At 38.4% G+C, this 12394-nt stretch overlaps 1 protein-coding gene and 1 long non-coding RNA gene across 2 annotated transcripts in view; both read left to right on the forward strand.

Moving 5' to 3' along the window:
- Nucleotides 1-5223, forward strand: part of LOC142097882 (uncharacterized) — a 29033-nt gene extending 23810 nt beyond the window's left edge. The window contains exon 3 of the long non-coding RNA XR_012678271.1: nt 5133-5223. This is a non-coding gene — a long non-coding RNA (uncharacterized LOC142097882). The remainder of the gene's footprint in view (nt 1-5132) is intronic.
- Nucleotides 5224-6016: 793 nt separating this feature from the next.
- LOC142097881 (aldehyde oxidase 1-like) overlaps nt 6017-12394 on the forward strand; it is a 104694-nt gene continuing 98316 nt past the window's right edge. The window contains 4 exon segments of the mRNA XM_075180108.1: nt 6017-6119; nt 9543-9669; nt 9795-9856; nt 10901-10969. Of these exon segments, the coding sequence (XP_075036209.1) occupies nt 9594-9669; nt 9795-9856; nt 10901-10969 (207 nt within the window). The 5' untranslated portion in view covers nt 6017-6119; nt 9543-9593.

The raw sequence follows: 12394 nt of genomic DNA on the forward strand, positions 1-12394 counted from the left end.
TAACAGAACCTTAAGTGGAGAAATCTGAATCAAAGGTGGGGAAGGAGAGAATTGTGAGTTAAGGGCATGTCGGTTTTAGAGGTAGCAATAAAAAGTGGAGTCTGGTTCCCCCCACTCCTGTGATAATTGTACAAAGGACTTTTTTGATTTAATTGAACTACATTAGTAACCCCAAACCTCCGCCATATATTCTAGTCCTGCAGTTTAATAAATTCAGGGAGAGTGTAATTACACCACAGTGGAGTGGATGCATCATACCCGTGACCCCCCTGCAAATGACGTGCAAATCTCCACATTTCAATTGCCTAACAATTGGGGCAACTCATCTAGTACATTTGCCCACCAACAGGATTTGTAATGGAGTCCAAGACAAAGAGTGCCCCGTCTGCTCACCAAGGAAACCAACCAAAGTGTCAGACATAGAGTGAGGTTCCCAGCAAATTAATCAAGTGTGTCAGTTGTGTTGCATAATGTCATGAGCACACTCCCAACTTTCATGACTTTGGGGTGTATGAGGTTACACACGATTCCAGCCCGCAGTCTCTCTCTACCTATCACACAGGTTATAGACCTACTGAATCACCCCCACACAGTGCTCTCACACCCCTTAACACTTCAGGTTTGCCACCACCTATTGAATACAGGCAATAGGACCCCAATATGCTGTCTCACACTGGCACACAAGGCTTCTAGCTACCCACAGGCTAGCAAAGACCACAGCAGCAAACAAAGGTTAACTCTTCACACCTTCAGACCGTTACACAAATGTAAATGTAAAACTGTAAATGTAAACGCAAGTGTAAATGTAAATGCAAGCACACACTAGGCTTGTTAGTCAAATGTATCAACAAATCACACACTGGCATTCAAAGGGTTAACTTGGTTGAGCTATATTCTTCTTAACAGGTTAATGGATTTGTTAGAGTATCAAGGATGCCACTTACTAAATATATAGATTTAATATACAAAGGTACAGGGCATTCAAATGAAGAAAAAAAAAATTAATAAACAATTGACATACCACACACAAGCAAAATCAGTTTACAATAAAAGGGGTTACATTCAGAGTCTGACTTACATGCGTTGTATAATCTGTGCCATGGGAAATCGGCTAGGAAGATGGACAGTTTATCAATGTGGATTGATTTTCCTAAAAGACTGACAATTTGCCCCCTCCGAACACAGGTGTTTTAAGCAAAATTAAATGGGACAGTCTTCACAGGGACAGGGTTGATGCTAACATAGGGGCAGGGATATCCCCTGGGTGTCACTATAGTTTGCTCACAAATATTCCCAACGTTTTGACCTTTGGGTAATTCTTCACAGATATATCCCAGAGACATAACTCCCTTTTCAATAAGTGGTTCATAACTTCCTGCATATTTAAATACCAAACATGATGGAATTATGACAGTGTGACATACCTTTCCCAAGATATGTGATTATAGTTGTTCCAGTACCTGTTATTCACAACCCTGATGTGATTTCTGCTCCTCAGTATGGAGTAAAACCCAGATTTCCCAAAATATAAACTATGAAGACATTTTCCTTTGTAGCTTATATTTCTATATACCTGTATAGGCAGCCTTCAAATGTTATATTTGTCTGCAAGGATGTGAAGCTGTGACTAGCCCCACAAAGTCTATTCAGGTCTCCAAAAAAATTACTTGTGTCAGGATATAGCTCACAGCAGGGGCCCTTTGAAGTTGCTACAAGTGACACTGCTATCTTCTAATACTGGGATGTGCAGAGTCACCGATTACACACACAACAGACTGTCTGACTTCACATTTTACACTTTAGTAGTTCAATTTATCAATGGATTCCTTTGATATACCATATATACACTGCAGTTATGATTTAGGCCTTATTCCCCACAATTATGTGATGGGTTACCCCTTATAAAACACTGTACATTCTCTATGTTCACAACACATAATAATATAATTTATGGTTCGGGAGGGCAAAAATCCCCAGCAGTCTTGAATCTAAAGAGTGTAGACAGTTGAAGTTTATCTCTCCTGTCCCACGCAAACCAGGAAATGGGCCTGTTAATATTCCAGAAAACACTATTAGGGAGACAGCCAGGGGAGTGCTGTAGAACATAAAGGAATTTGGGTTGAACGATCTATTTGAACAAATTAATCCTGTCTGTCACAGTGAGGGGAAGTTTCTTCAGGTGTGTTATTTTCAATTTAAAATAATCTGTGAAGAGAGGTTTAGGGAAACAAATTCAGTGGAGGAATGGAATATCCACAAAGGTACTTGAAGAGCAGGGTCCACTGAAGGGAGTGTCATGGCGAAGTAACGGGGAGAATAACGTCATGCAATGGGAAGGTTTATTACTTATCCCAGTTAACTATCAGACCTGAAAATTGGCCCAAACTATTATCTGTGTGAAGATGGCGTAGAGAAGCATCAGTGTCAGATAAGAATAGGAGCATGTTGTCTGAGTCCTATAGAGTCCTTGACCATACCCACTGGTAGGCCAATGATGTTCAGTTAAACCTGGAATAAATGCACCAAAGGCTCTATAGCCAATTGTCAGGATATTAGTTGGGGCTGCCCATTAACCACCACATTGTTTCTATTGATGCAAATAATGTAGGGTTTAAGGGACACCCCTGCCTAGTACCCAAATTGGTGAAGGACTTCCCATAAGTAGGGCCACTCCACCAAGCCAAAGACCTTGGCAGCATCAAGAGACACCATGGCCTTCCCACAGCTTCATGGGGCAACTGGATTTGAGTGTAGAGACGGCGGAAATTTTGAGTAGTAGATTTGCCAGGCATCAACCCCGTCTGGTCAAGATGAACTATTTGGAAAATCAAAGAATTAATTCGTACATAAAGAATCTTGGCCAATATTTTCACATTCCTACTTAAAAAGGAGATAAAACGATAGGAATCTGGATAAAAGGGATCTTTGCTTGGCTTGGGTAGAACAATTATCAGTGCCTCTGAAAAGAAAGGTGGCAGGCTACCCAGCTCCAAAAATTGTTTGACAATATCTAACAATTGTGGAAAAAGAAGTCTCTAAATTTCTTATAAAATACTGTAGGGATGCTATCCACCCCCTGAGCTTTCTTGTTCGGAAAGGAAGCTTTGCCCATATCTATCTCTTCAACAGTAAGGGGCGCATTCAAAAGGGCCACTGAATTCTGGGATAGTCTGGGTAATTTAACTGAGCTAAGATAAGATGTGAGTTGAAATGGTGTGTAAGTTACCCTACAAGTGTAGAGGTCTCTATAATAATGGAAAAACATTTGGGCGATTTCACTACACCTAAAAAGTTTTATTCTCTGGTCATTATACATAGCTGGTTTAGTCCTACCGGCCATCTCATTATTAGCCAAACATGCTAAATAACTCCCTCCCATATCCGCCTGAGAGTGATTTTGATGCCTAGAAAAAAGTAGGCCACTTTTAGACTTATGAAAAAGATGGTCTTTACAATCGAACTGTGCATGCAACCACAAGAGTCTATCCTCTCTGTCATGTGACTGAATATATAAGCATTCTAAATACCTGCAATGCTGTTATAACTCTGATTCCACTTTCCTATTGAAGCTTTTGATATTAGAAACCCGCTTATTAAGGGTCCCTCTATGAATGGCCTTAAATGCATCCCAGCGGATGACCTGGGAAGACGTCACACTACTGTCATTGAAAAAACTCTCCCACTTGTAAATCAAAACTGACCCCACATGTAGAATTGAGCCAAATAGGATTTAATTTCCAAAATCTAATATCCTTTTCACTTGTCAAGTCAATGCCCATCAACACTGAGGATTGAAGCAATATTTCTCTGGGAAGGTATTCAACAGAGGTAACAGATGGAGACAAACTATAGGAGGGCAAAATGAAATCTATCCAAGACAAGGTATAGAATATAGTGCAGTGACAAGAAAAGTGCTGTGCGTCTGGTATCTTAGCCTCCAAATATCAACAAGGCCCATCCCCTCAATCAGGTGGAAAAAGGGGGTAGGGCAGGGGGGAAAAGGTACATTAACCTCACTCTATCGATTGAGACTTGTATTGAGGACATTGTTAAAGTCCCCAAGCACATACCCGAAGTAGCCGGTGAGAGTGCTATAAAAGTTGCTGCCTTTTTGAGAATGTCATTGTTATAAGGGGCAAGGATGGTAAAGGGGAAGAAATTAGGAATCGCTCTAAGAAACACATTCCGCCCATATGGGTCAGTCTGGATATGTTCTAAAGTGAAATTTAGCTGTTTCTTAACTAATACAGTTTCCCCCCATTATTTGGAGAGTGAATGGAGTGATAGGTTCACCTCACTAGGGGGAGTACACTTTAGTAAAATCTTTTCGGTACATGGTAGGGCAGCTTTAAATAGGTGGGAGCTACACAGAATGCTTGCTCGGCCAAAATAAAGTGAAATTTCAGGCTCAATTACTAGAATATGCAGATGTGCAATGCATTTGAGTTTGTGTCTATTTGTTCACCAACAACATACATTGATATTCTGTTTTTTTCTGTATGCTCTTTTATGGCATTGTGGGTCCAGATAGAAACGAGCATGATGGAAAAAGGAAAAATATCACATAAAAGTTCAGCATATTACAGCTTTAGGACTATGCCATTCATTGAGTTTAACCCTTATCTTCTAAAATACTACTTAGTTTAGTCTAATTGTTGGCTGCATAATACAAGAAAGTAAGAGGATATTGAGATTGCCTTTATTACAAATGTCACTTGTATATTTGAATGATTTTATCACACTTGAATTGCTCCTATAAATATACTTTTATTTCTGGAATCCCAGTGATACACACGAATTTCCAGATATTGCAGTTTGATTGGCCAGTTAAGGCTTTAGAATTATAATAAACGCTATTTCTTTATTTGTGGGGTTTGAAATCTTATCCGGAAGGAATCTAACAATTAATTTTGGTAACATCTTTATGTGTACAGTATGTTTGAACTTGCAATTTATCTATATTTAGACATAGATACAACCACAACAATGTTGATTGGTTATATTTGTGTTAAATGTAAATGAGAGGAAAGCGTATAAGATATATATGTATTTGAAAAAGGCTATTGCATTTGGGTGGGTTTGATGCTGTGCAAACCACAATGTGAGAGATTCCTTGACAATGCTTTTACCAGTACACTTAACAGGTACCAAGTATGGCTGTGGAGAAGGAGGCTGCGGTTCCTGCACTGTGATGATATCACACATCCACCCGGTCTCCAAGAAGATCCTGTATCCAATTCACTTATGGATTAGGAAGTATGGTCTGAATATGATTTATATTATGTACTGTACATTTTCCCATTTATTACCTGGCAACATTTGAACATTATTTCCAGGGTCATTCTGCTGAGGTACATTTCAAATTTTTTACAGACAAACTTTCGTGGACTAGAATCTGCACTATGCCATCTATTTATTATTGCCACAAACAAATAATTTGTTACTGGTATTTATTAAAAGATTATTGGCAAGGCAGCTGATCAAAACTGGCGCTACTGGACCGGAATCCGGAATGGAACTAGTTATACTAGGAATAAAGTATTTTCTAATAGTTTTATTCTGTTATCACTATCCTGAGATGGGGATAACAGTACTAGTATCGCAGTAGTAATGGATGTATAAATACAGTGTGTGGTGGGAGTTGTAGTTTACCAACCATAACCATTGTGCACAGAGCAGTGATGTCACCACAATTTGCCCTTCCCTTAGCAGAAATGCATTTTGAAGAGATACAAAGCTGAAAACTGTTACTACGATTAAAAGACACCTCTAACAAAGGTATTTCAGAATTATAAAACAAAATTAGAAGCAAATATATTTAGCATATATTAGTTTTATTACAGATAGCATTTAAATATAGAATTATGCATTTATTATACATAAAAGGAATGTTACCATGCAATTGCTGACTATTTAAAAATAGGGACAATTCCAGGGACATCATTTCATAGTCTGCCAATTTTATATTGTATTCATTCAAGATAGTTTTGAAAACCTTAATGTTGTCTAGACATTACTCAGCCAATGCCTGTTTACTGCCTATTTGCTCTCTATATGGTGCTGCTGTCACTACAGTGGAGGGGATTGGAAGCACAACCACCAGAATACACCCAGTGCAGGTGAGACAGGCTGAAATTTTAATCTAACTACTCTCTTTCTACAGGTATAGTCCCCAAAATGACATTTGATGAACCCGTCTCAAGGTGATATTTTCATTGCTTACCAGCTCAAACCTGGCTGATGCACTTATTTCAATGACCTTGCTTCATACATAATTATAGACTGTCAAGAGCTTTCAACTCAATAATTTCAGATAACCATCAGAAATGGACCACTTAAAATATCATTAGGATTATACTACATTGTGCATTGATATTGATGTCAGCCCAATTCAGAACATTGTTTTTCTTTTTTAAAAACAATTTTTAGGTTTAGTTATTGACTTGAAGTTTAAGGCGAGGGAAAAGAAGAGGGGGTGTAAGAGAACTTCTCAGGCAGCAAAGTATCAGGGGAAGTTTGATCATCTGAGGGATAACCCAACCACATTTGAATTGACTCGAGAAACGGAGAGAGGAAACATCATTGAATTGAGTCTATGGGGACCATGTTTTAAGTAAGGAACAGATGAGTCAGGATTGGTTATATGTTCCATTTTGTAATTGTACCAGATTATTTTCCTAAGTGCCGCCATGGAGGTTATCAGGCAGATGGCGGCACTTAGAATATGTCTGGTAACGTATTAAGGTGTTTTGGAAGATCAGGAAACTGTAGTGGAAGTAATATGTGCTTTGCTTGGAAAGGAAAGTCGGCAGCAGTTAAGGTAACAATAAGGCTCCAACCAGAGAAGAAATGAGGCCCTTAGATGAGAAACTGCTGAGGCAATATTGCTCAAAGGAGGAGAGAGGGCTCATAGATATTCTGGTCAAAGCAGTCACACCTTCATTTATTATGCATAGGGCTTGGTCCTAGAGCCTAACTTTTTCTAATGGTCATTTTATTAGCTTAAGCTTCCCACTTAACCAATGTATACTCATTATTGCTGCCTCACAATGCCATGCTATTATGCTCCATCCCCTGGTCTCCTGTCTGACTCGTCTATTTTCTAACTACATTTTCTTTTTCGGAGAGAACAAGTGCGCACGCTGTTAACTTTTCCTCCAAATGTGTCTTGCACACCATTAATTTAAGTAGCAAGACTTGGAGGCCAGGGTTGCTGAACGCAGAAGGAAATCTGGGAAAGCACATACATAGCACACTGTTTGGCCGCACGAGTCCTAAACAATCAAAAGTCAATGAAACAGAAAAACTGGTTGGTCCTAAACAAAGAAGTACATGAAAATATTTATAACCTCTCACTCACAGGAATTATATAACACAAGATGGAATATGAAATTGACAGCATAATGGGAGAGATATGTTAAATAAAAAAAGTAAAATAAATAAAAAGTTAAATAAATGGGGTGGGCAAAATTTGATAATAGGTCATGCTTACAGGGAAAGTTTAATTTGGGCAAGACATACTTTATGGAGTCCATTGGCAGATCCAAGGGTGGGGTTATTGGGACATCATAGCGCCATCCCTGCACTTAGCAACAGGGGATGCTGCTATTGATAAATTAGAGAAGCTATGTGACTAATTAGCAGTTTGCTTTTGTCTGGCAGTTAAAGACACTTAGGGGCACATTTATAAAAATGTCCCAGATTTTGTTGATGTCTTTTTTTATTGCTTCACTGGGAAATTCTCTGCAGACATGTGAATGTATAAGCCGGCCTGAACAGTGTAACTGAGATCCCAGATTTAGGATTTAGTTCCATTTGTAAAAAAAAGTTAAAACCCATCAAATTTATTTTAAAATTTAAAACAATTATCACAACGCTACAAAAAGTGCTAAAAGGGGCATGAAGAAGCCTTACCGGTAAAGCCAGCGGCAACCCTTTATATGTGTTAGGCAATGCTTTGTGTCCTTTTATATATATATACCCCTGAGACCCGCCTAATGTGCAGAGCGGCCCCATGCGTGGAATTGGTTTTTCAGCATCTGTGTGTCACTTTGTGCTGTGAAGTGGAAGATACTCAGGTAAGGAATTTATTTTCTTCTACTCTCAGTGGAAGCTGGAGTGAGGTCATCAGAATGGTGGATTTTGTGGGTGGAGGCAGAAAAAGGTGTATAGTTTTGGGAAATTAATGATGTGGGTGGAAGTTGTACAGGTTTTGGGCATTTGAGGATGTGGCAGGAAGGGTATGTGCTTTGGGGATTTGATCTTGTGAGGGTTATAAACATGTGTACAATTATATTGTGTTTCAATTTAAAAAAAATTGCTACAATCTCTGTACAGTCAAAAATTTAAATATATAGCTCATAAGTGCATGCATTATTTACAGGTGTCATAATATAAAGGTGAACAGCAGATAGTTGGAGCAGCCAACACAGCTCAGGGAATCCAGATATACACATACATGTGTATTTTAGATATGAAGTCAAAAAAATTGATAAACCACGCTCTCGAAACAAAAAGTCTAGCTCTGCCCCTGGTGGAATTTTTATTTCTAAAACGCAAAGATTGCACATATCAGATGCAAAGGTGGACTTGGGGAGTGAACATTTGTGTACTTTGACCCATAAAAGAAGTTCTAATTGGTACAGAGGTACTACAACGTGTAGGTTTTGCTCTTGTATGTGACCGCACCAAATGCATTTTGCATGATGCACCTCTGCACCCTTTCCCTCATTTGCCTGTCATCCTTATTTCTTGCTTATGCTTACTATGAGGATTTGAGCACAAATACTTTACACTTACAGTAAGAGCACTTGTCATATGCCATCAGGGAAAAATTACTTTTACATTTAAAATGTGTCCACGTGTTCCTAGGCCATATAACACTACATCAGAGTGAAAAACACATATTTTATATTGCTGAACTTGCTGATTAAAATTTGGATTAAATATTTGGGATACACTAATTCCAACAGTATTTATGGGAAGAAATTTGGAAAATTGTTTTGAAAAAAAACAATGCAAATATATGTATTCTAATATATTACCAAAATGTTCCTATCTGTCCTGATAAAAAAAAAAACTTTAAACTTAAATGTTGTTCTGGTGAAACCAGGACATTGCATATAACATGAACAGCATATAAAACAATGAAGATAAAAAAATTACTTATTCTGCCACAATACTTAAAAAATAAGCTTCTCCTTTCAAAGACACAGGAAGCTATCACTGGCGAATCATACCACTCGTAGGGGTTATCACCGGTGATAGCAGTGTTAACTCTCTCATGTATTGGGTAAAAAGGAAAAACCTTATTGCTGGTAAAAACTCCCGTTTTGACCCGCAATAAGGCTTCTCACCCATTGATAAATCGTCCCCTAAGCTCTGTAGTGGTTAGGAAGCTTTTTCATGCTGTATATGTTTATAAATCATATAAATATTTTTCAGATTTTATGTTAGCAGTCTTCTTACAAGCTTCCTTTTATAGTTCACTTTAAGCTATAGCTTATAGAGTAGGGTTTCAGAGACATATTTTTTCATCACAGGAGAGGATAGCAAAAGCTCATGGCTCTCAGTGCGGGTTCTGCAGCCCTGGTATGGTAATGTCCATGTATTCATTATTGAGGAACCATCCAGAACCCACCATGGAACAGATATATGAAACCCTAGGAGGTATGTTCTTTACATACAATTACTTCCAGTGCTACTAACTTCATCTTTCAATAGTAATTAATAAATTATTAGTGCTACTTTTTATCTTAATATGTTATGTATACTTTTATTGTTTATCCAACCAGGAAATCTCTGCCGCTGTACAGGATACAGACCAATACTTGATGGCTGCAAGACCTTTTGCAAGGTGAGCTGTAGATTTCATATTGATGGTACACTCAGGGGCATTAAACTGTGTAGAATGCACCCATGGCATGGTTGGGCACACATTTTACAGAACTATTTCTAGTCTGGTGCTACTGCCAGCTGCACCATGCAGTACCATGTGTTTTTTGTATTATACTAAGGAAAAGCATAATGGGGATAATTTTGAGTTAGATGTACGCCTGTTTTTTTTTGTATAAAATATGTATTTCCAATCCATACTGTGCACAAAAATGGGCATATATATAAATACATTATTGCATAGACTCCTTTCCCCTGGAGAGGCTGTACAGAAGAGGTAAGGGGTAGGTCAGCAGTCATGCATTATATGTATATATGTCTGCTGGGTAAGTTTTAACCTATGTTTTACAAATCCTCTATATTGTGGATTCAAAGAAAATAGGAGTCATCTAGAGGCAGCTCTTCTGTGCCCTCCTTCGCACTTGTTTTACAGGAGGTATTTTACAGGCACTCCTCCAATCGAACAAGGGGATGGGAGGACACCATTTTTGTAACATAAGGCACTCTACAATAATAAATGAAAAGCCAGGTTCTCTTTAAAGAATAATTAAAACCAAAAGCATTATATTTAAAAGAACAAACTCTCTCCTCCGGACTAGCAGAATTTTGGGGGTGCCTCTCCAAGGACCCGCAACATTTGGGAGAACTCACCTGTGCTGTAACTGCTGCCTCTCACCCATCGGAACGAGAGGTAATAACTCTTACAGAGTTGCATCTCTTTCCATTCATCATCTATGTTAGAAACTAACACAGCCCTGTTAGATTTGAATTGTCATCAATGTCAGGTGAAACCATATTGAAGTCTCAGTGAGGACTGTAATACTTTAAAATGAACTCCTGTGTTCTGTGAGTCAGCAGCTGTGGAGTGTAAGTAAGTTGGTTGAAATTTAAATCATCACTATGGGGGTCTCAAGTAGGTAGTCGGAATAATAATGAATATAATATTGAGAACCAGTTTAAAAATTATACTTTCTAACAATAACTAAAGTCTTAATTGCTTGTCCAGGAGTTGAATTGTTGTAAACGTGAAGAGAACACCAGAAATGGCCAGATGGAGAATGACCACAAGGACGATGTGAGTAATGATACTTATTTGGATCATCCTAGAAACAATATCTTACATTAATAGTGAATGCATGCAAACAATACATTTCAGCTTGATTGGAGCATTATATTATTGTAGAACCTGACTGGTACATAATATTGATCATACAGTTTGAAAAATTGACGCTGTAGGATTGGATCTTTGACTGCGTTTTGTTAATAGATAATTCAATATATTTTTCAATACACAAGATGATTATGAAATTTGAGATAATTATTGCTATGTATTAAAGAGGTTGGGATTCGAGTAGATGAGAGGAGAACATTGTCAGAGATTAATATTGGCGTTGATTGGTACATTAAAATTAACCAGGATGGCAGATATGTTGGGAATATAGCACCTGAATGGTTGCAGTCCTTCAGTTCTGAGACCTTTCTGTTCTCCTTGCTCTGAAGCATCATGATACTGCAGTGCTTCTCTGATAAGTGGGGAGGGAGGAAAGGAACCTCATGAAAGTTCTACACTGGAAGCTTATGTATTAACAAGGTTATGGTTGTCACAAAATATTTGTGAATATTAATCAGGTAATGCCACTGTGATGTCAATGGTTCTTGGCAAATGGATAAGTTGCATATCTTTACAGCAAAGGCCAGGGTAAAAAGCAATATTAATGGGTCCCCATACCCAGGAGAAGATAAGTAACTTTTGGCCTGGAAGCAAAACAAGAGTAGGTGGCTCAGGCTTTTGTATCAGCGTGCCACAGTGGAGAAATATGTGTTGTCAAACCCTTGTAGCTCTGTATTTTCTAAAAGTGTTTAAAAGAGCTATAATCAGACACAACACAGTTTCATCTATTATTAAATGACAGCCTACTTTAGTGGTCTATATACAATCCAGAAATCATTTAGGTAACCTATATACAATACTGATTTCTGGTGTCCATGTTACATAGATTATTGTAGTGACTTCTATTCAAAATATAGAACATTGGTCACCTGTTTTTTCTTGTTATTTTTTTCTTCCCCAACTGTTCAGAAATGATGCCGGCTAATTTGAAGGCATATCACTGTGAGCAAAGTAAACAACAATAATTAGCAATGATGTTTGCTTAAACTACAACCAGAAGTTTACCTCTAAGCCAAACCTGGGTAAATAGTAAAGGCATAAACAAATATGCCTGGTAATATAAGTAGAGGGAGGCTAGAGATAGGATGGGGAGGAGGGAGAAAGGAGGTACAGAGAGATGGGAAGGAGGAAGAAGGGAGGAACAGAGATATGGGGGTAGGGGTTTGCCCAAGTTGGTAGCATAGGGAAGTCTTGAGGTGGAAACAGCTTATAGCCCTTTCACAGGGAAAGGTTTGAAGAAGATAAAGGGTCAGTGTTAAGAAGGGGTTGATTGTGGGAGGAGGTCCAGGGCACCTAGAAGGAGACAGAGAAGTTATTCGGTATGCTTGT

The sequence above is a fragment of the Mixophyes fleayi genome, chromosome 7 (genome assembly GCF_038048845.1).
Source record: "Mixophyes fleayi isolate aMixFle1 chromosome 7, aMixFle1.hap1, whole genome shotgun sequence".
Lineage (NCBI taxonomy): Eukaryota > Metazoa > Chordata > Amphibia > Anura > Limnodynastidae > Mixophyes > Mixophyes fleayi.